At 40.3% G+C, this 26780-nt stretch overlaps 1 protein-coding gene across 1 annotated transcript in view; it reads right to left on the reverse strand.

Annotated features, from left to right (window-relative positions):
• Window positions 1-26780, reverse strand: part of Rell1 (RELT like 1) — a 65485-nt gene that overhangs the window by 23550 nt on the left and 15155 nt on the right. The window contains exons 2-4 of the mRNA XM_005319904.5: window positions 9129-9353; window positions 7306-7377; window positions 565-622 (exon numbers count right to left, since the gene is read on the reverse strand). Of these exons, the coding sequence (XP_005319961.1) occupies window positions 565-622; window positions 7306-7377; window positions 9129-9353 (355 nt within the window). The remainder of the gene's footprint in view (window positions 1-564; window positions 623-7305; window positions 7378-9128; window positions 9354-26780) is intronic.

A 26780-nucleotide genomic window follows, 5' to 3' on the forward strand; every position in this document is an offset into this window, starting at 1 on the left:
AACCAACCTGGTGTTCATTCAGTCATCACTGTTCATAAGGGTCTTTCAGTGCCTGAGGTACTTCACATTCCTCATAATAACCCAATGGAGTTAGTACAATGGTCTTTCTCCATTTTACAGACGATAGGTGGAGCTCAGAGTGCCCAAGAACAGGTAGCCAATAAGAGGTAGAAGTAAGATTTGGTGCACCAGTTCCTAAGCTATGTTCCTGCTCTTAGTCTCTTGACCTTCCTTCCTCCTAGTAATGTTCTATAACATCAATTCTTGGCCAAGGTGACACTCCCCCAGGGGACACTGGCAATGTGTGGAGACATTTGGAGCTGCCACACCTTGTGGGAGAAGTTAGGAGCTGTTCAGAAGGGTATCTACTAAGTAGAGGCCAGGGATACTATTAAACATCCCACAATGCACCCAACAGTACCCCTCAACAAAGAATTGGCTGGTCCAAGATGTCAATAGCACCAAATTTGGGAAATCTGCTCCAGCAGAACAGCATTTCCAATGCCATCCCATCTGAGCAAACAACTGGGGAAATGTCCCATTCCATGGGAGGAGGAGACTTACCTTTCAATATCACCCAAGCTGTTATCTGCCACCATAGCCTTTAAAACGTCAGCATTTGCTAGGGAATAAAAAGAACATTAAAGAATTAAAGTAGAAGGGGTGAACAATCATAGAATTATCACATCATAAAAGATGCTGGAAAAACATGGAATTCAGGTCTTTCAGTTCATAGTTGATCCTGAGACTCTGGATAAGGGAGAAGGTTAATTTTCCAGGTGGGTCAACTGGCTTAGCTCTGCCTCAAGACCTGTAAGTCCTTAAGTCAGGCCAGATATCTTAATATTAGTATTGATCACAACATATATTATGTAATTATCATATATGACACATATATATGAAATATAGGCTGACAAATTGAACTTCTGATGTTAATTTTTTTAATCTAAATACAAGGGGGAGGGAAGCTAGGTTTTCAACAAAATCAAATTGAATCTCAGCTTCTAGGGTTCCCTGTCCACACTCACACCCTCACCCCATGTCCCTTTCCCTCTTGCAGAGTGGTCAAATTCTCAAGAATCAAAAGCTGAAGTGCATGTTGCATTTCTCTCAGCTATTTAACTGGCAAGGCCAAATACTCTTGCTGCCTCCTAACCTTTTCCATTGATTTTTAAAGCACTGTTCTCATGACTAACCACAATGAATTCTCTAGAGAGGAAAAAATAAAAAAATCACTATTTACCATGTGAGCTGATGCCAACATTTAACATTCCAATGAACCCCCAGAGGAGTGCAATTAAGGCCAGTTCCAACCACTCCTGCTGGAGGTGTTGAGAGCTAAGGGTTTATAGGAAGCATTTGTCAACCTAGTTTTCCTTCTTGCCCCACCCAGGAGTCTTCTTCCTTATTTATTTTTTCCTATTTATACTCCATGAAAGTGAAGATACATATCTTTTCATGTTCCAAATGCTTATCTGTGCTGTGTTTTGGGTTCCCTCCATGATCCGATTTTCATCCCCCAGGGGTCCTCTTGGCCTACTGTCACCCTTGAGAATACATAGATTTCTTTTTAAAAAAATATTAACATAACATACCATCTTTTGTTAAAAGAAATACTTTCTTTGCCCTTCATAACTATCCCTGAGGATGTCCAAATGCATTTCCAAACAAAATTGATTTAGGAAAAATAAAAAAAGACCCTTGTCATTGCAAAAGTAGTGAAAATGGATTCATGGAATCTCCTTCAATGCAAGGTGACACCTTACCCTTTGTAAAACATTCAACTACTCAACAGCAACTGAGAGATTGTCAGCCATTGTATCTTTTAACTAATAAAGATGGGGCAGGAAAATTAACTTTGCTCTCAGATAATGGGTTGAGATATTGCTGTGGTTTGGATGTGCTTTTGCCCCCCAGAGATTCGTATGTTGGAAGTTTGGTCCCAGCATGGCAGCTTGGGAGGTGGTAGGACCTTTAGTGAGGTCTAGTAAGAGGTGATGAGGTCAATGAGGTACAGCCCTCAGAAACAACTGATAAAGATCTTATGGTACTCTGGCTGGTTCTCAAGAGAGCTTTGTTATAAAAAAGAGGGATGGAGGTTATACAAGGGGAGAGCTGGGCATGTAGCTCACTGGTTGAGTACCTGCATAAGGCCCTGGGTTGAATCCCCAGTGCTGAAAATGAACAAATAAAAAAGGGAGCCCAACTCATAAATCACTCTAAGGCTTCCTGTGTTCCCATGTGATCTTTCTCTTTCACACATACTTCCACCATGATGCCACCTATTGTGTTGTGACCCAGCCCAGGGGTCCTCACCAGAGGCCAAATCAATGGGGCTTCCTAACTTTGGACTTTCAATGACCAAAACTGTGAGCTAAATCAACCTCCCTTTTAAATAAATACTCAGCTTCAGGTATTTAATTATAGCAACAGAAAATGGACTAATACAGGGATACAGTCCCATGTACAACTTTGTAATTGATTATATTTAAAATACACAGTAATTTGGCAGTAATTTGCCAGTTTATCAAACTTCAAAATCATAAAATTAAAAAAAGGGAAAACAACAACAAAGGACATAAAATATGGATAGCAATAACTTTAATACTAACAATTAAACTAATGAGCTTTTTAAAAATAAAGCTTAAATAGTTGCCTGAGGAAATTATTCACCTATAAAATGATGACTGCCTATAAAATGAAACATCAAGTTGTAAAATGATACCAGAAGATAAAATGTATTAAAATAATTACCAAAGTTTGTGTTCTGTAGACTTGTTTCTCATTTTTGTGTGTAGGGGGTATGCTACTGAAGATTGAACCCAGGGCACTTCACCACTGAGATATATCCTCAGCCCTTTTAATTTTTATTTTCAGACAGGGTCTCACCAAGTTGGTGAGGCTACCTCGAACTTGTGATCCTCCTGCCTCAGCCTCCTGAGTCACTGAGATGACAGGAATGTGCCCTTGTGCCTGCGTTTCTCATGTTTTTATGAATTCCTGTGACTTATTCTTATCTCTTATGAATAATTAGTAAACAGCTCTTTATTTGCTCTGAATGAAGTTTCTAAAAGCAGACTCTAGTTCCTACACAAACATCATTCTCATCCACACTGCGGGGGGACGGTGGGCATATGGGATTAACACAGAATACACATTTACACGCATGTACACACGCAAGTCCCCTCTATCTCTGGGCTAACGGCCAAGTCTACACCAGAGAGTAAACTGCAGTAATGTGTCCCTGGGGAACCTTTCTGATTTTCTGTGATGAGAAGGCTTTCTAACATCACACACTTTAATTTGGTTGTAAAATTATAATAAAAGAACAATAATATAGGTTCTATTGAATAAACGGTTGTCCCATGGTATCTAGGGAGGATTGGTCCTTGGACCTCCCAGAAGACACCAAAATCTTCAGGTGCTCAAGCTCCTCATATAAAATGGCAGATGCCTATGCAAATTCTTAAGATAATCTCTAGATTACTTTTAATACTGAATGCAATGTAAATACTACGTAAATAGTTGTTATTCAGAATTATATGTTTAAGGAAAAATGACAAGAAAAAGTATGTACATGCTCAGTACAGATGCAACAGTTTTTTGTTGTTTTGAACAATTTCAATCTGCAGTTGGTCAAACTGGCAGATACAGATCTTTCTCTTTCACACATACTTCCACCATGATCTCAAAAACAAAAGTGCCAACTATCTCTCCTCCTACTTTTATTATCCATAACTCCTACAAAGCCATAAAAGATTTTGTCAGCTATACTTCCTTTCACAGGCTTCTTGAGAATGGGCAAGGAAAAGCCATAGAGAACAAATGGGTGGTGTTTTCCAGAAAATGCTTCCTCTTTTTACCCTGAATTCATGCTTTATCATATGCATAAAAGAGTCCTTTTCAGGCAAGAGCGTCCTGTAGTCTCCCTTACTGCTATCTCTTCAAAGTTTTCCAGACACTCAAGGCAGAGGTCCCAAGCAAGAACTACTATTACCATCACCAGAATTAACAAGGCTGACATGTGCCAGTCACTGCCTAAAAGCCTCACAGATCTTACTCTATTGGATACTTCCAAGGCCCTAATACAGATAGAATTATCATCCCCATTCTACTATACAGAGAAATGGAAACTTACTAGCTGGCCACAGTCACACAGCTAGAAGTCACTTGCCCACCCCCTAGGACTGTCTGAGCAAATACTTTAAACCCTAACACTCTCCTTCCTACTGTTTTAAGGTCCAGGTCTCTACCCAAACAGACGCAGACTGACTGAAGTTCAGAGCACAGTCTACTCATACAGCGCATGGCAGAGCCCTCTTGGTGATCCTTTAGTTTGTGGAGGCATCTCTGCATTTACTGCCTTATTGCAATGCCATCTCTGTCATTTCTGCCATGACAAAAATTGAATGTCACAGTAAGAGCTTCATAAAGGAGCCTATCTCTCTCCTCACGTGAATATTTCAGGGTATTTGGGAATTAATTATAAAACTCTCTATTTGTACTCCGGGAGACAGCTTACGGGCCTACCCAGAAAACAAAGCTATAGAATCCCCAGAACTTTCCAAACTTATAAGAAAACTCCACTGACTATGGAATTTCCTGAGCCATAGGAATGTCTTCTGTTATTCATAATGAGCCTCTTGATCACACTCAGTCTACACTAATGGAGTGACTTAGGGTGGGGCCAGTTGTCAGAAAGGTTGACACTTTCAGTCCCAACCACTGGGAAATAGGGGAGCGGGTATTCTGGGACTGGAGATAAAGCTCTACAAAAACTTTTGAACAATAAGATTTAAGAAGCTTCCCAGTTGCTGAAACCATGGGGGTACCTGAAGGGTCCTGTGCTCAGAGAGGACATGCAGTCTCCACTCCCCAGTTCCCAGGATCTTGCCCTACACATCTCTTCCACCTGGTTGTTCCTCAATTAAAACCTTCACAATAAGGCAGTAAATGCAATCAAGCATTTCCTTGAGTTCTACAAGCCAATTTTACAAATTATCAAGCCTCGGGTGGCAGGGGTGGTTATGGGAATTCCCTAATAGTCTACAGTCAAAAGTACTTGAGTCCTGGACTTGCAATTGGCATCTGAAGCTGGGCAATCTTGTGGGACTAAGCTTTTAACTTGGGTATCTGATGCTAACTCTGAGACAGGGTCAGAACTGATCAGAAATTAAATTGTAGGACACTAGTCTGGAGGTCAGAGTGTTGGAGAATTGCTCAGTGTGGAAAACCCCATATCTCCTGTCAGAAATGCAATATGAGGGTGTGGAGAAACTGTGTTTGCCTAACTGGTCAGTTAAAAGATCCACCACCAAGGGACAGATACCTAAACTAACACTCAATTCCAAAATTAAAAGTCACGTACATAAGTACAGTTTGTTTATCTGATCTTTACAGTCTTAGAAATTAAAACCTGCAAATTAAAAGGAGATGTAACAATGCACAGGTGGAAGACACACTATTTAGAACCAGACACAAAGAGCTGTATTGCTCATTAACCATGTGAATTTAACCCCTTGGAGCTCTCTTTTCTTCAGTGGTAAAATGGGCATGAAAATACCAACTTTAGAAGGATGACCTGATTAATTTAACCCCTTGGAACCTTTCTTTCTTCACCTGTAAAATGGGTATGAAAATATCAACTTTAGGGGGATTATCTGAGGATTAGATGAGATTTACACACATAAAGCACCTAGATTTAAATCATTTAAATACATTCGGCACACTCTAAAAACAGCAATGAAAATTATGCTGAGCCATATAAAGCTGCTTTATATGGTACCATATAAATCTAAGTGAAGAACAGTTGAATAGTCTAACAGCTTGGGCCATGCAGTGCTCTTGCTGAAAATCGAGGCTATCGGGGAGGGGAGATCCCCAGGGGAAGGGCTGAAGGCAGAAGGGCAGGTACCTCCTGATGATTACAAAGGTATTTCAACTTTTAGACAGATGGCTCAACTATATCAGTGCCTGCTGCATGAGTCAGCCAGTGATGACCAGAACAAAGATTAAGGGAAAGTTTTTCTTCTAAATTGTATACTCAAAGTATTCAATATGGGAATCCATAGCTTTGGAGGAAGTGGGCAAGCACTTCTACAGACCTTGAGAATTGCTAAAGGGACAAAAACTACTATGGTCTGGGTGTGGCCACATGATTAATCCATTCATGGACTAATGAATTCATGGGTTATTGAAGCAGAAGCTTTGTTGTAAAAGAAAGCACCCTGTCTTGCCACATTCTGCCTTCTGCCACATTATGATAGAGCAAGATGGTCCTTACTGAGCAGATGCTGAGCAGATGCAGGTGCCGTGCTCTTAGATTTGCCAGTCTCCAGAAGTAAGGGCTAAATAAAAAATCTATTCTTATAAATTACGCAGTTTGTGCTATTTCAGTTATAGCAACAAAAAACAGGATGGTATCCTTCTGAGATAATAACCAGCATTCAGAACAATGATCCTACTTCATTTAATCAAGATTAAATGAATCTTCCATTTAAGTGAAAGAAGGTCTAGGATACATTTCACAGGAGACAAACACTTAAATCCATAAGGGTTAAGCTTTTTTAAAGTTTTAACACCTAATAGATAACAGAGAATACAAATCCATGGAGCTGAATGCAGGAGGGGATGCTAGTGGATGGGGGAGGAGGCATGGGAGGGACTGCTCAACGTCGTGTAGTTTCAGTTCACAAAGATGAAACAGCTGTGGACAAAGATGGTGGTGACCCTGTACAACACTGTCAAATACTTAATGGCATTGAATTCTATACTTTAAAGTGGTCACAACAGTAAATTTTGTCATGTGTAATTTACCACAATTTTTAAAGCACAAAAAAAGTGAAAAGATGTATGATTTTTTCATGATAAACCCAACCCATTATGTATAACTATAAAGCTCTGATAAAAATAAAAAGACAAGATAACATGGGAGTGCTTATTATACTGACCACTTCACAGGTTGCTGTTTTGCAACAGTGCTGTGAGGCAAATATTATTATGACCCTAATTCTGCAGGAGGAAACTGAGGCTTCATGAGGTAATGACTTTCAAACAGTACACAATCAAGAAGTGATGAGGCCAGGCTTTGATATAAGGTGTCAGCCCCAGGGCTGGATCTGCTACACTGAGACTCAAAAAACTCACAAAAGTAAAACTCCCATGGCTGGGTAAGGCTAGAAACTGAGGTATCAGGAAGCTCAGGCATAAAACTAATGAACAGTCCACACAAATTCTGACTCTTCCAAGCAGATTTTTAATAAAACTAAAATAGTAAATTGTTCTAGAAAACTAAAATATCCATACCTTCATTTTTCATGATGTAGTGGACAATTCGCCCAACAGTGTCACTATTTTCATTTAAACTGTCATTCAACTCTGAAAGAAAAAAGAGAAGAGAACATGTTATAACCGGTTCCCAGTAACGGGTCAATTAGACCTTCATCTCAGAGCCCAACATCTCACTGAACAGCTTCCAGAAAGGTCAAGCACTCATGCACAGTGCTAAGATTTAGCTTTCCTCCTTCATCTCAAACTTCCCTGTGTCACATGTTGTGACTTCACTGACAAAAGCATAAAAGCACGTATTGCAGTTGCCTCTAGATCTCTTCTCAAGATCAAGGTCACTTTCCAAGACAATAATATAGAAATGCATTTATACCAGCACTCACTGCTATTATTTCTTTCTCATCGTTTCCTTAAACCTCATTAAAAGTTGAAAAAAAAAAAGATTCCCTTAGATTTTATTTTAACTGCAAGCTTAAGAATATTAATTTATTTTTTAAATTGGATAATTATCCACCCATGTTTATGAAACTCTCTTATCCTTTCCAATATAGTCCCAAATTATCTAGATCTTGGCCACAGTTATTTATCCACAAACTTAATTTATTATACAGTAATATGTGATGGTCCTTGGATGGGGGAAAAAAAAACAAAAATCAAACCTCCACTCATAAACTGATCTGTATAATTTATTTCAAGACAAGAAAAAAAAGGAAGGTTCAAACACTCCATCCTACTTCACAGAGAAAAAAAGTCAGGGTATACAAGGCCCACCCAGGTACCCAGAAGTGTCTTCTCCATGCCAAGGCTGTCTTTGCTTCTGTGTGAAGCACATGTTGGGACAGACATGCAGGAGCTGATGGAAGCCAACATGCAGGTGGCTGTGAAGGAGCAGAGGAGGAGGCTCTGCTTTCTGTTGACAAACACTCGGCTTTGGTTTGCTCATGAGCATACATATGACTCATCAAGCAACCGTGTTCCTCCTCAGCCTCAAAGGTCAATGGAGGTGGAAAAACCAACAGTCCAGCAAGCTGGCAAGGAATGAGAAACCTTCCCCCACAGGCCCTGCTGCTTTGCTCCATGGGTGACCTACTCCAAATGTCACTTCTCAGAGGGGCTGAACAGGATTTAGAGAGTTATCTACTTTCCCTCAAGGGCCAAGCCAGGAAACATCCCTGAAGGATGACTGGAAAGAAATACAAGGGGAAACAAGATGCATCTCTCAGGTTTATCCAGACACTACCTCAACTCCACATGACGAGGAAAGGATGAGACATGCTGGAATTCATACCACCAGTTCTACTTTTACTCCACTATTCACATAATCATTTCCTTAACCAATATAAATTTCATTTGCATAGATTTAAGATAGAACTCCCCCCGCAAAAATGGTGAGACTTGTTCAATTTTCCCACCATCCTTATTACAATCTGAGTCAACAATAACACCAAGGAGTGACGTCCACTGAGTGGCCCTATGTGTCAATCACCACTGCATCTCCTCTCTAAATTTCAAAGTACATGACAAGTTGGAGACTTTTATCCTCATTTAAATTAAAATAAAATGTCAATTAAATTAGAAATTAATTTAGACAAAATTAAACATGGCAGATGTTCAGAGCACACATAACTTGCTCAAGACATTAGGGCCAGAGAAGGTAAATGCCCAGTAGGTGTTCAGTAAACAAAAACAAGGTTTCAAACTTGAGGTGTGATTACTGCAAAACATACACTTACATTACACCAAATGAGCTGCTATTGCCTCATAAATACAGGAAGCATATGTGACTGGTTGCTTATTTAAAAACTGTTCCCCCACATGTAAAAGGAGCCCAGGTTATTTACCTATCTTTTCAACCTTTTCCTCTTCGATGTCTTGCTCAGCCTCTGTAGTACAACGATAACCTTTCTTTTTAAGCAAATGACAGATGAGGACTCCAAAGAGACCCATGATGAAGAAGACAGGGACAAGCACATATGCAATGTATTCTGGATGTCCATTCCCAGTATTGTTTGTGGGCGATGGGGTCGTCTCTGTTCTCGAGTGCAAAGTGCGGCTGCCACCATTGTCTACAGAAAAGAACATGCACAGTTGTTATTATATGGGATTGGGGCAAAAGAAAATTCTAATGACTCTCAAGAAATGTTCACATTCAATCAGTGTCTCTAGCCTGGTGAAGTGGTATACTCCTATGATTCCAGCTACTTAGGAGGCTGAGGCAGGAGGATTGCAAGTTTAAGGCCAGCCTCAGTAACTTACAGATCTTGTCTTGTTGTAGGGACAGACCAGATAGGACACCAAAGATAGCAGGAAACCATTTTATTTAGCTGCAGCCTGGTTCAGAGGGTACAGCTTTTGCTGTAATCAATTAATCCCCTGAACCCCAAGTTCAGGTAGTTTCATAACTTTATACCCAGCATGTAAGGGGAGGGGCTCAGAAGTTCAGTCTGCAGAAGTTCACATAAAAGCAGCTTTTTCTTTCACTGTTCTGGGCAAGTTAATCCTTCAAGGATAACATCTGAGAAGAAAAGAGATTCTTCTCCCCTTTTTTTTCCTCCCCCTGCCAGCTGTTTCCATGGAGCCCTATTGGAAACTTATCTTAGAAATGTAGACATCTCGGTGAAGCTCCAGCCCAAGGTCACAGGCCTTGTTAAAGGATTTGACTTTTTTTTTTTTTTAATCACATTTTGCATTTGCAAACACACTTCTACAAACTACTATACTGGATACATGTTTGTGAAAAACTAGTAAGAGGGCATCCAGCACCTGGAGTGCTGATTTCTTCCAGGCCAGTAGCCAAGTAAAATAAAGCAACAGGAAAATAGGAAGTTTACCTACATTGAACTCTTTTGTAGAGACTTTTTGCTGATAGTCCTAAAATCAATTATAGTGAAGATTTCTAGAGAAGCTTAGTTAAGATTTTCAGTGGTGTGGGGGGTGCCACTATAGTCTCAAAATAAAAAATAAGAAGAGCAGGGGTGTAGCTTGGTCATAGAGCACCTCTGAGTTCAATCCCCAGTACCAACAACAACAACAACAACAAAAACCCGACAGCATCTATCTAGTTCCAAAACCACAGGCCACACAGCCTGGAGGGTCTGGCAGCACACAAAGAATAAGAGCCCAAACTTGGGCTAAAACAATCCCAATTCACCTATGTCTGCCACTCATACACAGGAACCCATCTGGGGTCATATAATCTCTTGAAGCCTGTACATTTATGTATCCATTCACTTATCCAAATAAACATTTACTGCATGCCCATTATTTGACTCCCCTACCCCAGAGCTGGGAATAGACAGGGATGGACAACATAAATTCAGCCCCTGCCATCTTGGAGTTTTGGGGAAGCATCATAAACAGCACTAAGAAAATCAGTATCTGGTCAAATCATGGCAGACGGCGAGAAGGGTCGTGAAAGGAGTACACGGTCACTGGGAAAGAGAAAATAACACTGGGACCTGGCTTCTGGCATCAGGAACAGGAAAGTTGTGAAAAGGGCATAGTATGGAGAAAAAGAGAAATTCGCTTTTAGATGTGTCAAAGTACCACATGGACATGTGCCAGAGGCAGCCAGATACCATGGCCTTTGGGGGTGCCACATGGCCTCCAAAAAGTAAGAGAGAGAGAGAACCTGGAATATGCAATTATAAGATGTGGCCAATTAAGATGGAGCAGACTACACAGAAATAAACTGTATTGTGTCACGGAAAAATTAGGAAAGAAGTAGCAAATGAAGTGAGGGGTCAGGTAGATCTCAGCAGTTAGAATACCTTGATTCTGAAGTGAGAAAATGAGGCTTCCTTCCATCACCAAGAGTCATACACACAGCTTACAAAACCCCGAAACTAGCAAGCTAGAGACATTCAATCATACATAACCTTTCTCAAGAACATTTTGGGGAGGAATAAAAAAAAATCAATGTTATAAGGATTATATTGGGTACAAATATCTGGTATGAAATGAGAGCTCATCTCAGGAACAAACAGTTTCAAACAGAAGCTTAATTTGCAAACCAGAGGCCAATGAACAAAGGGCAACCTCTATTACACAGGAATAGTCATTGTCTTTGAACAGGAAAGAAAAGAACTGGTTCCTTAGGTTTGTAAAAAGCTGCATTCATTATTTCATCAAGCAACCTCTAGAATTTGAGATAACCTATAATTTTTTTCTGATTTCTCTCCCAAGAAAATGATGTATATGTAGTACAGTTCCTGCATAATGACATTTTGGCCAACAGTGAACCACACACATATTTGATAGAGGTCCTGTACGCTTACAATGAAAGCTGAAGAATTCCTGTCATCTAGTATTTTCTGGATCTTTTCTGTTTGGATGCACAGATACTTATCCTTATGTGACAGCTGCCAACTGTATTCAGTATAGTGATATGTTATACAAGTTTACAGCCTAGAGCAATAGGCCACACCATATAGCACAGGTGTGTATAGACTGCACAATCTAGATTTGTGTAAGTACACCATCACCTAATAAAGTATTGCTCAGAGTGTATCCCCATCACTAAGCAACACATAACTATATATTCCTAAATATATGCAACTATGTCATCTAAATTAAAGTTTAACCTCAAGCCTCACCTTCAATATAAACCAGAAACACTTTTTTTTTTTTTTTTTTTTTTTGTACTGGGGACTGAATCACTTTACCACTAAGCTACAACCCCAGCTCTTTTTATTTTTTAAGATAGGGTCTCATTAAGTTTCCCAGGCTAGCCTCAAACTTGTGATCCTCTTGCCTCAGTCTCCCAAGTCACAGAGATCATGTTCATGTGCAACTATCCTGGCAGTACAGTACTAAATAAGTTTTTTCCTTCTTTTACTAACACATGCTCTATGCAACAGGACTAGGTGACAACTGAGATTTTTATTCAGAATAACTGTTTATTCAATTCAGAGGTGGTAACAAACTAGCTTTGGGGAAAAGAAAAAAAGGATGAAAATAGAAGGCTCAGAAATGGAGACAAATAGCACCTCCTGAACTAGATGGCTGGGAATAATTGTCAACTTGGCAACTAACAAACCCTTACACATACTACCTGTTTCCGCAGTTCTGTGACTTATAAACATGTATCATTGACTTTCTCTTATAATTATTGTTCCATGAAAAAAGTAAAATATCAATCTTAATTTGTGAAATATACAAATTACAGTGGGGTGCAACAGAGCACTAAGGGTAAGAGCTTGGACTGCCAGGCAAAGAAGCAGCTCACCCACCCACTAGGCAAGTCATCTGGGGCAAACAGCTTAACTATTCTGTGCTGAGTTTGCTTGTCTGTTAGATGGCATCAAAATGACTGCACCTACCTATGATGATTTTAAAACACAACCCCGAATTTTTTGATACTGCTCCCATTGAGACGTGAGATCTACATCTCCTCCTCTTAAATGCACATTCTATGTTTTGCCTGCCAAGGGAATTTGTTGGGAGTGATGCACTATCAAGTTCCAGACCCCAAGCCTTAAGAAACTGACATTTTCCCCTTCCAGTATCTTGAGCCACTTGTTGGTCACCACACCATGAGAAAGCCTAACCTGTCCTGTGGTTGGTGACCACTAGTAGGTATCAACATGCCACCCAGTAACTAAGTCAGCTTTGAAGCAAATCCTATAGCCCAGTTGATTATGCATGGACCAAAGATGACCTCTTCCCAAACTATAGATCCCTAAGCCAAATAAATGACTTTTGCTATCTTAAGACACTAAGTTTTGGGGTAGTTAGTTATATAGCAATAATAACCAGAAGGCCACCTGAGGTACATGATGTCACCATAAAGATTAAATATATTAATATGTAAAGCATTCAGAAGAATGACTAAGGAAAGGGGAACACTATGAAAGTATTTTAGTCATCATGATTACAGACCTGCATTACCCAATAAATTAGCCACTAACCACATGTAGCTACTTAAATGTAAATGTAAATCAACTGGACTTAAACTAGAAATTCAGCTCCTTAGTTGCATTAGCCACAACTAAAGTGCCCAACAGTTATTTATACGTGGCTAATTGCTACCGTACTGGTAGGTCTGGTAAAGAACATTTCCATTATGCCAGAAAGTGAAAATTCTACTGGACAGTTCTCTTATAGATTTACAAGAGTTAATGAGAACAATGTTGACTGCAGAATCTACTTAAATAACTCAATAAAAAAGTAACTATTTGTAAATAATGCCTAAAACATTTGTTAGCTTATGTAGGTTTAGCTTTCCTTCAATTAACACAAATACATTTCTCCAAAACACTGTGGCTCTCTTTGTCCTTCACCCCCCAAGCTGAATTATGTCTGAATTATGAACAAATTATTTATTGAGTCAAAATTAATAGCAAAGGCTATCATATCGATTATGAATGTAAGTCAAAAAACAAAAATGCCTGCACACTTAACAATGTAATACTAAGACAATAACTAAGTCAATCAATAAACAGCATTTGATGGAATAATATGTACCATTTAAAACTACTTATGAAGATTTCATGGAGATATGAGAAAATATGAGTGCTCCAATGTTGAATTTTAAAATCTGGATTCACCTTACATGAAATATGATCTAACTAGTTAAAAAAAAACAATAAAAAAAAGGAAGTATAAAATGTATAAAGCAAAGAGCAAAATATTAAGTGATTCACTTAATATGTGATTCATTCAAACATGATTCAGGTGGGAGTAAAGGACAGTGAAAGATACAGTGTTTCAAAGTGTTAACTGAAGGAAAGCTAAACCTACATATGTTAAGAAATGTTTAGACATTATTTACAAAACTGTTATTTGAAAGTTATTTTTCATTGAATTGTTTGAGTAGATTTCCAGTCAACATTTTTCTTGTCAGCTCTTCCTTGTAAATCCACAACAAAGTTGTCCAATAGAGCCTTCACTTTCTGGGATGATGAAATTGCTCTTTATCTGACCTGCTAGTATGGTAGTTTTATGACTGAGATAATTTTAAATTTTATCTTCATAATTTTCCTGAACTTTAAAGTTACTTTGTATTGCTTTTGAACCAAGAAGGTAGATACTTACTTAAAACCTGCAGAGCAGAAGTTGTCAGTCATTGGTGATCACAGACCCTTGATGGATGAGGCCAACTTCAAAATCTTTCCTCCAATTTCTACAAACCCTTGGACCCTAAGTTAACATCAGGGCCAGTGACATAAGAATGATGCCCAAGTTTCTACTTGAGCAACATGGGAGTCATGGCTGCCATCCAAAGAGATGGAAAATATGTCAGGGTGAAGGGGGGAAAGCGATTTTACTTGTTGTTATGTGTTGAATTTGGTCACTCACCCTTCCAAATTTATTGAATTCCTAACCCCAAATACCTCAGAATGTAACCATATTTGAAGACAGATCTTTAAGAAGGTAAACTAGTTAAAATAAGATCAGCAGGATGAACCCAGATCCCATATGATTACTGTCAATATAAAAAGGGGAAACTTTTTATATTGGCAGATACACATGCGCAGAAAACATCATATAAACCTAAAGACAAAGATCTGAGAGATGCTTCTACAGACCAAGGAGCATCAAAGATCACCAGCAAACCATCATAAGCAGGAGAGTCATGGAATAGTGTCTCTACCACAGCCTGAGAAGGTACCAACCCTGCTGACACCTTGATCTTGGGCTTTCAGTTTCCAGAACTATGGGACGATAAATTTCAGTATTTAAGCCAGTTTGTGGTACTTTGTTTAGAAAGCCCTAGCATTTGGCATGTGAAGGATATCATGATCTCAATTCTGAACAATGGTTTGAATGTCTCTTCCACCTTTGTGTTACAACTTAATTGCCTTTATAACAGTATTTTTATTTTTTTATTTGTTTTAATTAGTTATACATGACAGTAGAATGCACTTATATACTTTGATGTATCACACATTCATAGATGGGTTATAATTTCTCATTTTTCTGAGTATACATATTATAGAATCACATTGGTCATACAGTCACATGCTTATAACAGTATTAAGAGGTGTCAGGTCATGAGGGATCAGGGAGACAGTTATAATGAGAGGGGACTCCTGATAAAAGGATAAGTTTGGTCTCTATCTTTCCTGTCTGGAACATGCTCACTTGCCCTTCTACCATGTTACGATGCAGCAGAAAAGTCCTCACAAGATGCCAACACCACACTCTTGGACTTCCCAGCCTCCAGAACTGTAAACAAGTAAACATTTATGGTTTACCAATTACTCAGTCTGTGGTATTGGTTATGGCAACAGAGACAAAGCTGAGGGACATCTGGAGGGAAATATCCACTGAGCAACAAAATCTGCTCTATCTGAAAACTGAGAAAGAAAAGCCAGGGCTCCACCTGAGGATATAGAAGAAATTTTCAAAAGCAGTGTGTGGTCAGATGTTATAAGAGAGTACAACTAAATGAGGAAGGGAAAAAAAATGGTACCACTGCTATGATAAATAGTATGGAGATCCTCAAAAAAATTGAAACTAGAACTACCAATATGATCCAGAAATCTCATTCCTAGGTATATAGTCTAACAAACTAAAATTAGGATTTTGAAAAGATATCTGCAAGTCCACAGTCTCTGAAGCACTATTCACAATAGCCAAGGGGGGGATGGAAACAACCTAAATGCCTATCTGTGAATGAAGGGATAAAGAAAATATGGTGTACATATACACTGGAATACGATTCTGCTTTATAAAAGAAGCAAACTCTGCCTTTTGTGACAACATGGATGAACCTGGAACACAATAAACTAAAAGAAATAAACCAGCCACAGAAAGACAAACTATCAATTACATGAAGTATCTGAAATACAGTATTCCCTCCTATCCACAGGGTGTACATTCCGAGGCTCCCAATAGTTGCCAAAAACTACAGATAATATCAAATCCTACATGTACCGTTTTTTTCCTCTGCATAAATACCTATGACAAAGTTTAATATTTAAATTGGGTATAGTAAGAGATTAATAATAATAACTAAAAAAATTATAACAATCTGCTGCAATAAAAATTATATGAATGTGGTCTCTCTTTCCCTCCTCCCCTCATCCCTCTCTCAGCATTTCTGAATTTCATCTAAAACAAGCTTCTTTGTGGCATATTCCCAATTGCCAACATCACTATTCTTGTACTTCAGGGTCATTAATAAGTAAAAATAAGTCTTACTTAAGCCAAGCACTGCCATACTGGATAGTCAACATGGTAACCAAGATGCCTACTAAGTGACTAACAGACAGGTAGCATATACAGCATGGATACACTGAACAAAGGGACGATTCACAGCCTAGGCTAGATGGATCAACGTTTCATCACACTACTCAAAACGGTACACCATTTAAAACATTGATTTTTTTTTAATATCTGGAATTTTCCATTTGATATTTTTGGACCACAGTAGATCCTGAGTTAACTGAAACCACAGAAAGAAAAAGCCAAGGATAAAGAAGGACTACTATAGCCAAATTCACAGAAACAGAATAGAATGGTGCTTGTCAAGGGCTGGGGGAAGAAAAAATGAATAGTTGCTGTTCAAAGAATGTAAGGTTTCAATTTTACAAGATGAATAAGTTCAAGCGATCTGACAAAGTTGCATTGTCCACTAAAAACATTGTCAAGAGGCTGAAACTCATGTTCAAGTGTTCATACCATAATAAAAGAGAAGGAAAAGAAAAACAACCTAAGAGGAATCTTTACAAAGAGATTTGAGAACTCAAGACAAATCTAAGAATACATGGGAAACCTTTAGCTTCTAATTTAGGAAGCAGCTTGGAAATTTTTAACTTCCCCTCGGATTTTATTCCCTATTTCTCTGTAGTTTCTTGAAGTAAACATTCTTTAAGTATTCTAAAAATAAAATAAATTAAATAAATGGAAAAAATAGAATGATAAACTCAGAAGGTCAAGGCTCGTATGTTTTCTCTCATATGTGGAAGCTAGAGAGGAAAAAGGAAAAGAAAGAAGGGGATTCTCATGAAAATCAAAGGGAGGTCGGTAGAGGAAAGGGATGGGGAGGTGGCAGGAGGGGAAAGAGGGGGGAGGTGCTGGGTTATTGTTATATTGTGTGCCTGTACAAATATGTAACAACAAATCCCACCATTATGTACAACTACAATGCACCAATAAAAATACGGAAAAAAAATAGAATAAAACTGGAGGGAAAAAAAAACAATTCACGGGAGATCTTTAGGGGCCTTGGAAGAAGCTGTTTTCCAGTAAACCTAAGGCAAGATGGAAGCCAGATTTTCTGGGTTGTGGAATAGCAACACTGAGCTCAGTTTACTCTTTCCAGACTCCCAGAATGAGCAGGCAAAGAGGGGCAGGCCATTCATACTCAAGGTGAAAGTAAGAAATTTTTATTTGGAGTTTATTGTCTTAAGTGAATGAAACCAAAGTGTTTGTCTTATTCTGTTTTCTGTTGCTAGAGCAGAATACCTAGAACTCAGTGATTTATAAAGAAAAGAGGTTATTTTAGCTAACAGTACTAGAGGCTGGGAAGTTTTGCTGCATTTGGTGTGGGCCTTATGCGGCTTCAACTCGTGGCAGAAAGCAGAGGACAAGTGGGCACATCTGAAAGAGAAGACATGAGGGGGAGCCACACTTTATAGGTACATGTGCTAGCAATAAATAATGCTCTAGTGATAACTACTCCAGTCTCACAAAAGCAAGCCAGGCTTTATTTCCTCACAAGGGCCCCACTCTCTGACCCAAATCTCCCCACTAGACTTCACCTTCCAGCACCGCCAATATTGAGGTTTAATTTTCCAACACATGAACTTTGGGAGGGACGCTCTCAAACCACCACAGTATTAATTAATATATTGAAGGAAAGGAGCAAAGGAAGAGACTGAGAAGGAATATGGAGCAGTGATTTTGAGGAGATGATCTCCATATGAAGGAGACAGATTAAACACTTAAACAGGAAAAGAGACACTTCTTCCTGAAGTTGTCTTTTATAGTAGGTGGAAGGAAGCTCAGGAAACAGGTGGGTAATGTCCTCTAGTTTCTATTTCAGAATAGCAATGGCATGTATTGAGACCTAGGGACTTGGGGCAGAAGCGGGCTTCACAGAGCAGGCTGGACAGAGAGGTTAAAGGAATGAGAAAAGTCAGTGAACAGACTGCCCACGGTAGGCATCAGCACACAGTCAACGTGTGCACCCCCAATCTCAAGGTGCCCTAACGTACTCAGGGAATGCAATGCAGACTGCCAAGCCCAAGAGGAAAAAAACAAGTAATGAGGGTCAGAATGGCAAGTAAGCAGAGCAAAAGTAAGATGGAACAGCTGAGGATGAGATGGTTCCAGAAGTGCTAAAAGTCTGACACGCTAGTTTATTACACACTATTGATACTAACAAGAGCTACCATGAGATGCCCTCACAATGAGAGGACATCTGTTGGCCCGCACTGAGCTAAGCACTAAGTCGTCACAAAAATTATGAACTATATCCCAGCATTATCCCCCTGTTACAGTTGGGGAAATGGAGGCACAGAATGTTAGTCAATGTTCCCAAGGTCACACGGCGTCTATGTGGTCATGCCAGGATTCAAACCAGGTCTAGATCCCACCTGCCTGTGCAGGGCTTCCAGTTACCCTAGGTTTCTGCATATCTAAAAAAGATCATAAGCAGCACCATCCAATGACCAGGGCCATTTAAAGTGTATTTTAGTTACTTTTCTTTGAACAATATCTCATCAGTTAGCTACTTTTCTGTTAAAATGCCAAATGATGACCTGCTTTCTCCTATTTCACAATTTAGTTTAGATTAAAGGCTTGTGAAACTTCAAAACCCTGGGTTCCAATTAACAAAGAAACAAGTAGGACACGTTTTAAAATGTCCCTTCCCAGGCTCCATCACAGTTTTTACAATGAACGACCAAATTTGTCCCAATCTCTGATCTCCCTCCCAACCCCCAAATCACAGCTCATCCTACAGAAGTTATAACCAGGGGTGCCCCCAGCTTTGCTGCCTCTCCAAGAGCAAGTCCATCTCCCCTTGAGAATCCTCTGCACACAGCAAGAGCCATTCAAACAGGCCGTTCTCAGCTCTGACTGATAAGCACGAATGCCTTCAACAGCAAGACAAATAAATTTTTATCAAAATTCTTCAGGTTTTTCCTGGCCCAGCCAGGTTTAATTAGTTCACTGCACTCTGAGGACTCACTATGTATGTGTGTTATGTCAAGAGCCTGTTGAGAAGATTACAAAAGACTTCAGATGATTACAAAAGCCTTGAAAGGAAAAAAAATTGAAGACAGCAGGGAAGTGAAGAAGAGGTCTGAGGAATAGCAGGAATCAATCAAAAAAAGCCAGACGTAATTTTCTAGTTTGTTCCAAGTAATGCTTGTATTTCCATCTGACCCCAACAGTCAGAGGAGCTAAGACAGACAGGCACAGAAATGGCATTCCTCAAGCCCAGTGGGCATAACTTAAGGGTTACTAAAATAATGGAGAAGACATGGAAGTCACCAGAGACTCTAGATAAGGAGGCCCTGGTAACCTCTCCCAAGCAGCTTCGTTCCAACCAAGGCCAAGAGCACCACAATGGTTGATGGTTCCGATAGCAGTTCTCCCAGTCTTATCAGGAAATGGTGTGCATTCTCAGAAATCAGGGTTCCCAGCAGTGACCCAAGGCACTTGATGGGAAAGAAGCCTGGCTGGTAAAATAATCCACACCAAAACTGGTCAAAAACCAGCTTTTAAAACACACCCCAAAAATTAATTAAATCAAAAATATCACACATATATGCAAGCATACCTTCTTTTCTTTTAAGCTAACATTCAAAACCCCAGGATTTGAGAACAGCCTATTTGTGATTTAGATTACTGAGATGGCTAGACATTAATTTCTCTAATGGGGTTTTTCTTTTCTACTCTGCTGCAGGCTATTTTTGTGATACTGAACAAGTTATTTTACCTCTCAGGGCCTTGGTTTATTCATCTGAAAAATGAAAAAAAGGAGACTATGTCCCTCACAGTTCTCAAAATCCCACATCTCACCAATCTTTTGCAACCTCATCCACAACCCCATCCCCAACCCCATTCATCCTGGATTCACACTACTGGAGATAAAAATGTAAGTGCACACTCCATGCTCACAAGGCAAGATCTGAAAAGCTCAGTATACCAATTCTTTTATACATTTTTCATCACAAAATAAAATCTGGGAAAGACAAAAACCTGTGGGTGGTCATTTACAATCTCTATTCCACTTAGTTTGCTGCATAAATATAGATTTTATTAGACCCCTAGGGCAGGGAATCATATAATTTAAATTTTAGACCATGGGGCCCCAAGCACTTCGGATCATCAACAATATCATGAAGCAAGTGGTATTTTTTTGAGAAGAGGATACAGAGGGACAAGGAGGTATGGCACTTGCCTAAGGTCACAAGGTTGAAAACTGGTAAGAGTTTGGAGAAAACTCGGGCAGTCCCTGCTTTAGGGCTGTTGTTTGTAATAAATGCATACAATGTCTCTTGGGCCTTGGGTCTACTGTGAGAGTGCTAGGACTTACTAGCTAGTGCAAAATGACCTCCTTCATTAAGTTAATTATTTAAACAGTTTAAATCAATTATTGACACTAATAAAAGCAGAGGAAACAAAGTGAATTCTACAAAATAAAATAATCCCCCAAACTATTTCTAGATGGCCATGGAGATGACTAAAGTCACAGGCGCCAGTGATGAAGACACTGCCTTCACCCAAACTCAAGAAGCTTAAGATGGATGGAGAGAACAAATGAACTTACATAGGAACTGGAGGACAATGTGAGTCAGTATATAAATAAATACTGAAATTTGCAGTGAATCTTGAGCAGCACTAGCCTCCAATCAACTCCTCAACAGCTACTATGCAGCCCCAGCCTACCCCACAATGCAGCTGTAACAGAGGGGGGACTCCAGACTGCATCTGCCACCTGCAGGCAGAGTCTACCCACCCATGAAACAAATTCCACCTCTACTCCCAAACTTCAACTGCACATAGTCCCACAATTACCTTTATTTTGTCAAAGTCCCTGAAATGCTACCATGACACATGAGCACTGAAGTCTGACCAGGGACATCAAAGACCACTTTGAATACAGATGGAACCCTAGTAAAACATGCAGAGATTAGCAAGGCCAGGAGCTGAGCTCCTGCATTCAGCTAGAGAAATTATTGTCATTAATGATAATTATTATTTGTAATGGGAAAATGCACTTCAATTTCTAATCTAATTATTCAAAAGGAATATTTAGGGCACACCATCCATTTCTAAACTGGGATTTCCTTGTGGAAGTTCCATAGGGATTGAGGATGGAAGAACTAGGGTGATCCAGAGAAAAAGAGAACTTAATAGGAGGCCTCAAAAAACTGAATTTGGCTAGACACAAAAGGAACAAACAGGCAGGAGGTTGGGGGACAAAACACAATCACTCCTGAACCTCAGCTTTCTACCAGAACAAAGAACTGAAACTAGAGTGGCATCATTGTAAAGAAACTAAAAAAGAAACAAGGAATCTAAATATTTACTATCCCTGGCTTCAATTTGAACTAAAGAGGAAATATTGACTTCACAGAGTCAGAAAAAGTCCCCAGCATTCTCCACTGTCTGGGATTTGCAGTGGGGGTTATTTCTTAAGGCCACAAACTGCCCTGACTAGACATAAATCCCTAAGGGCACCAAAAGGCTGAGGAGACAACAGCTGCAGCCCCTCCACCCAGGCTTCTCCTGAGGAAGGGATTAACTCTAGGATCCCAGTGTCTTCAGAAAGAGCTCAACATCTGGACTCTTCTGGAATCTTCCAGTGTACCTCAAACAATGGTTTGCATTCAGGAGACAACAGAATGTTCATCTGACCAGGCCTTACCCAGATGGGGCAAGGTCAGTTCACACAGGCCAGGAAACCACCAACAGGTGAGCCCGCCCACCCAGAACATCAGGGCACAGCAGGGGAAGGGACAAGGCCCAAGGATCTGTAGGGCTGTGAGAGCCCCCCTCCATCTTTCCCCATCTTCTTTTCCTGCTCTCGCCCCCTCCCCCTCCTTCCCGTGCTCCACCTCTTTTTGCTATTTTCAGTGTAGTCAGTTTGGGATTTTTATAAGTCTTGAGTTCCTGGTAGCCCTATCTGCCTCCTAGGAAGGGCTGGAGGACAGGCCTAGAAAGAATTTTGCTCAAGATCCATCTGTATCTTTCGAATTATAAATTAAGTCATGTCAAGGAAAAAATGGAATTCTTCTAGTCATTTGTTTGAAGCAACCAAAAGAAAGAGAACTTCAGAAACTTCATATTTGTTTCAGGTTCTTTGGAAAGGTGGTGTGTTACCAAGAATGAGTGCTTAAACTTTAAAATAATTGTAATGGCAGCACTGACCAAGTGTTTGTAGTGTCGGACACTGTTCAGTTTCATGTTTTATGTTCAGTTTCATCCTGTTTCTGCAACATCTGGAAGGAAGGTTCTCTCATCACCCCATTTGTAGATGAGGTAAGTGAGACCCACAGCTGTTCAACAACAAGCCCCGGTGTGTGGTAGGGCAGGCTCCAATGCAGGTAATACATCCCTGGGGCCCACTCTTGGTAGCTGTGCCTGTAAGAATGGAGGTGGCCTTTGGTATTATCCACTAACACATGACTTTCAGAAAACAGGGGGGTTAAACCACTACCAACTGACCACAGAGCTGGCCTGTAGCCCGGGTCTACATATGCTCACTCCAGTGCCCTGCCAAATGACCCTACTGCATATGACTAACACTGGAATCTGCATGCCTCTTCTTTTAATGTAAAAATAACCTTCATGAAAAAAATTTAAGTTAGCAACAAGATTAAATTTGTACTGACTCTATTTTTTTAAATCAATAGCACAAATTTTCCAAAATTAATTTTAACTGCAAAAAAACAAAGGTTGCTCTAAAATGAAACCCTAATTTTATCAACTGTCATGAAGATTAAAAATGAAAAAAAGACCTGTTCCTGTCCATTAAAAAGCATCCAGTTCACATATAGGTGTGTGTTCACATTATTACTCACAAACTGTTATGCTTAGAAGTTATGCAATAGCTGTCACAAATGTAATTTGTACCAACAATGTGAACTACATGGCATATAAAAATTTTTGAGGGAAGAAGAAGGGAGAGAGGGAAAAGGACAAAAAAAAAATCTTTCAATCATACACATTAGCTACAGACACATTATATAAGATATGAAAATTCCAGCCCAAATACCATGATGCTGAAGCCAGACTTAAAAATAGGTAGTTAGGCATAGTAAGGTAAATCAGGTGTAATATCCAGTAAGATAAAGAAAATGGAGACCATTATTGAGAGTGGAGTCCAGGAAATCAGAACAGCACCTGGGGAAATTGAAATGTTAATGTCCCCAAGGTCCAGAACCCATCCTAAGGAACTGTTAATGAAGCAGCTCCCAGCAAACAGGGAGGTGCTAATCAAATCACCCCAGGACCTTCCTGCCTAGACCTCCCGGCCCCATCAGTCCACCTATCTCCCACCTTTTGGCCTTTCTGCCTGTATCCAATCATTGCAGGATAGAGGGAAACAAAGGACAGGAATGTGGGAGGACTAAAAAAACACCTAAGATATAAAAAAAGGGAAGACCTCCCCCTTCCATGGATTTGCCTTCCAGGTCCCCTTCTTCCACCGGGAGGATCTTTTCTGCTGTCCTTTAATAAAGCTTCCCACTTTCCACTGTACACTTGCCTCGGCGTGCTTTTCTGGTGTTATACTTCCGCATTCTGGAAGCAAGGACCCTTCACTGTCACCAGTAAACAGCGGTAATAATGCTTTTCAATGTATTTTCACATTCAGTATTTTACTTGAAACTCCTATTGCCAACAAGTTAGCCAGGAAGGTTGATGATATATCCTTATTTTGCAAATAAATCAGTGGCCTAACATGACATCACTGGCTAAAGACAGAGAAAGGAGCCAAAACAGACCTGCTGTCACCTTTCTTACTTATACATCACAAGAGCACCCCATTCAGACACACTATGCTAAGTCATCTAACACAAACAGCACTTCCCCAAGTGGAGGGCAGGGTGTCCCACCTTGAACTTTGACCCCAATCACAGCTCCTGGGACTCGGTGAGAGCACTCTTGACCACTGCTACATGGAACCTATGCAAGCAGACCCTCTCCTTCCAGAAGCACATCCAGGTTATCAATTGATGGGAGTACCCACTTTAACTGTAGTTTGATAGGCAGTTTTTTAAAGATCCTATTTGGGTAGGATAGAATGTTCAAAATACTTACACACCATTTGCCAAATAGCAACTGTTTCCAAAAGCATAAACAAGTATATTCTTTTTAGAGCTGGGCAACCCACACACCCTGCAGCCTCACACTCTTTTCAGGCAGGCCATTTCTGAATGACAGCAACACACCCGTGACCAGTACACCCCTGTGCTCATCAACACAGGGTCCAGTTTGCATATTCAAGAAGGCTACTAATAGCACATACCTAAACCCAGCTTTGGGAATTGGCCCTCAGATCCATTTTCACGGGACTCAGAATCTCATTCCAAACTGCCAGATCCCTGAGGGGACACTAAATCCGTGCTTACGTAACCTCACCAAAGGCCACTGTTCATGTTCCAGAGGGCTATGATTCCTAAGAAAATTCTGTCCATGGGTATTCCTTGCAAGAGGCCAAGCAAGGACTAGGTTAGAAATTACTTAAACTATAAGAGGAAGACTAAGTAGTGAGTGCCAGAAAAAAGTCATCAACTAGGAAGCTGAGGACAGGCCCAGATGGCCTGTTTCCCGCAGAAACAGCTGTCCCTTCAGGGATCAGCGAGTCCCTAGGAACTTACAGAGGAAGGTGGAGCACTGGACAAGTCTTGGGGAGCTAGATTCCTGGTTTCTGAGTACAAGCTGGCCTGCGAGGGTTGGGAGGCCAGCCCTGCCATCCCCCTTAAGCACACCGCAGCAAACTAACCTCCAGAGACAAGGGGCAGGGCTGAGCTGGCTGGAGTGGAGCAAGGGCTTTAAACAGGGAGACTAGCCTAGCGCAGGCCTAACCCTCAGAGGGAAAGGGAGACACAGACTGGGTGTCCCCCTGGAGTGCTGGGGTTTATGATGTCCATATTTGGGGCTGTGGGGTGTTCAGCTGCTTCACCACCAACTGCTGAGAGCAATTAAACTGCACAGCTCCTCCCTTTTGTGCCCAGTATCTTTATTTGCATTTTATATTTTTTAACCTCCACAACTATTATTAAACACATCTCAGAAATGGAGACCATAAAGAAGCAAGTATCTGTCACTCATCTGAGGAATGGCTGGCCTAAGATGTAAATCGAGGTCAGCTCTGGGCAGGGCCCACACTCTGGGCCACAGCTGCTCCCGAAGAAGAAGTAAGAAAGGCAGAAACCAGGCCTTCTTGGCTCGGCTATGTTCAACTTGCCTTCTAGTTAGAAGACCCCAGCAGATTAAAAACAACAACAACAACAAAAAAAACCTGTTTCTTTATCTATAAAATGAACATAATAATGGAATCATTGCTGGGTACTAAATGAGTTTAACTTGGGTTTACCCAAGTGTCCAGTACAGAGTAAACGCTCCGTAAGCCTTGGCTCGCATTGCAGTCATTATTATTATCAGCAATAACTGTCGTTATCAGTGTACAGTAGCTACTATCCTCGTGAAGCTTATAGCTCAGCTGGGGACACAAAGCCAAGCACAGAGAGACAGGCACTGACCCCTGGAGCAGGGCTGGAGGGGGTAGTGTGTAATGTGGAGTTCAGAAGACGCAGCCAGCAGTTGCTCCCTGTCACGCACAGCAGCCGGCACTTCTCTTCCTTCCAGGAACAGGAAGCGGATAATGATTAAACAGAAAACTACATAAGTCCTAAACAGAGGACTTTCCAATTAATCACAGGCTAAGGCAGGCAGTGTTCCTGCCAGACAGCACGTGATCTGGCTTCTGAGAATCTGGGAACTGGGAGATGAGGTTAGTAACTGTGGGGCCGCAAGGTTCCATGTGGTCAGAGTGTCCTTATGTGAAATTCCCACAACTGCTGCTAGAAAAGGGGCAAAGGAAAAGAAGGGCCAGGAGAGAAAGCAAAGACCTGTCAGGAAAGACAAACACAGAAAAGGTTAAACAGGAGTAATCAAAAACTCCCTACACATAGAGAAGCGGATTTTAAAGGAGAGAAATGAATGTGAAGGTCACTAGGATGAAACCCAAATAAGGACTCTGAAAACCAACAGCAACCATTTGTATACAATGAAAAAATACTATGAGTAATAGTCACACATTGATGCATATTTATTTGTATGGTTACTATTTCAACATTTCATAGATATTAGCCTTCAAATAACCCTATGAGGCAGATACTATCATTTTCAACATCATTTACAGATGTAAAAACTAAAGCATAGAGTAGTCAAGTCACTTACACCAGGTCAAACAGGTAGCAGATAACAGATGTAAAATTTTAATTTAGGCTGCTGGTTACAGAGTCCCAGAGTCTCATGCCCTGCCGCTCTGTCACCTCTTAACTGTAAAAGCAAACAACTTT

This window comes from Ictidomys tridecemlineatus, chromosome 9 (assembly GCF_052094955.1).
Source record: "Ictidomys tridecemlineatus isolate mIctTri1 chromosome 9, mIctTri1.hap1, whole genome shotgun sequence".
NCBI lineage: Eukaryota > Metazoa > Chordata > Mammalia > Rodentia > Sciuridae > Ictidomys > Ictidomys tridecemlineatus.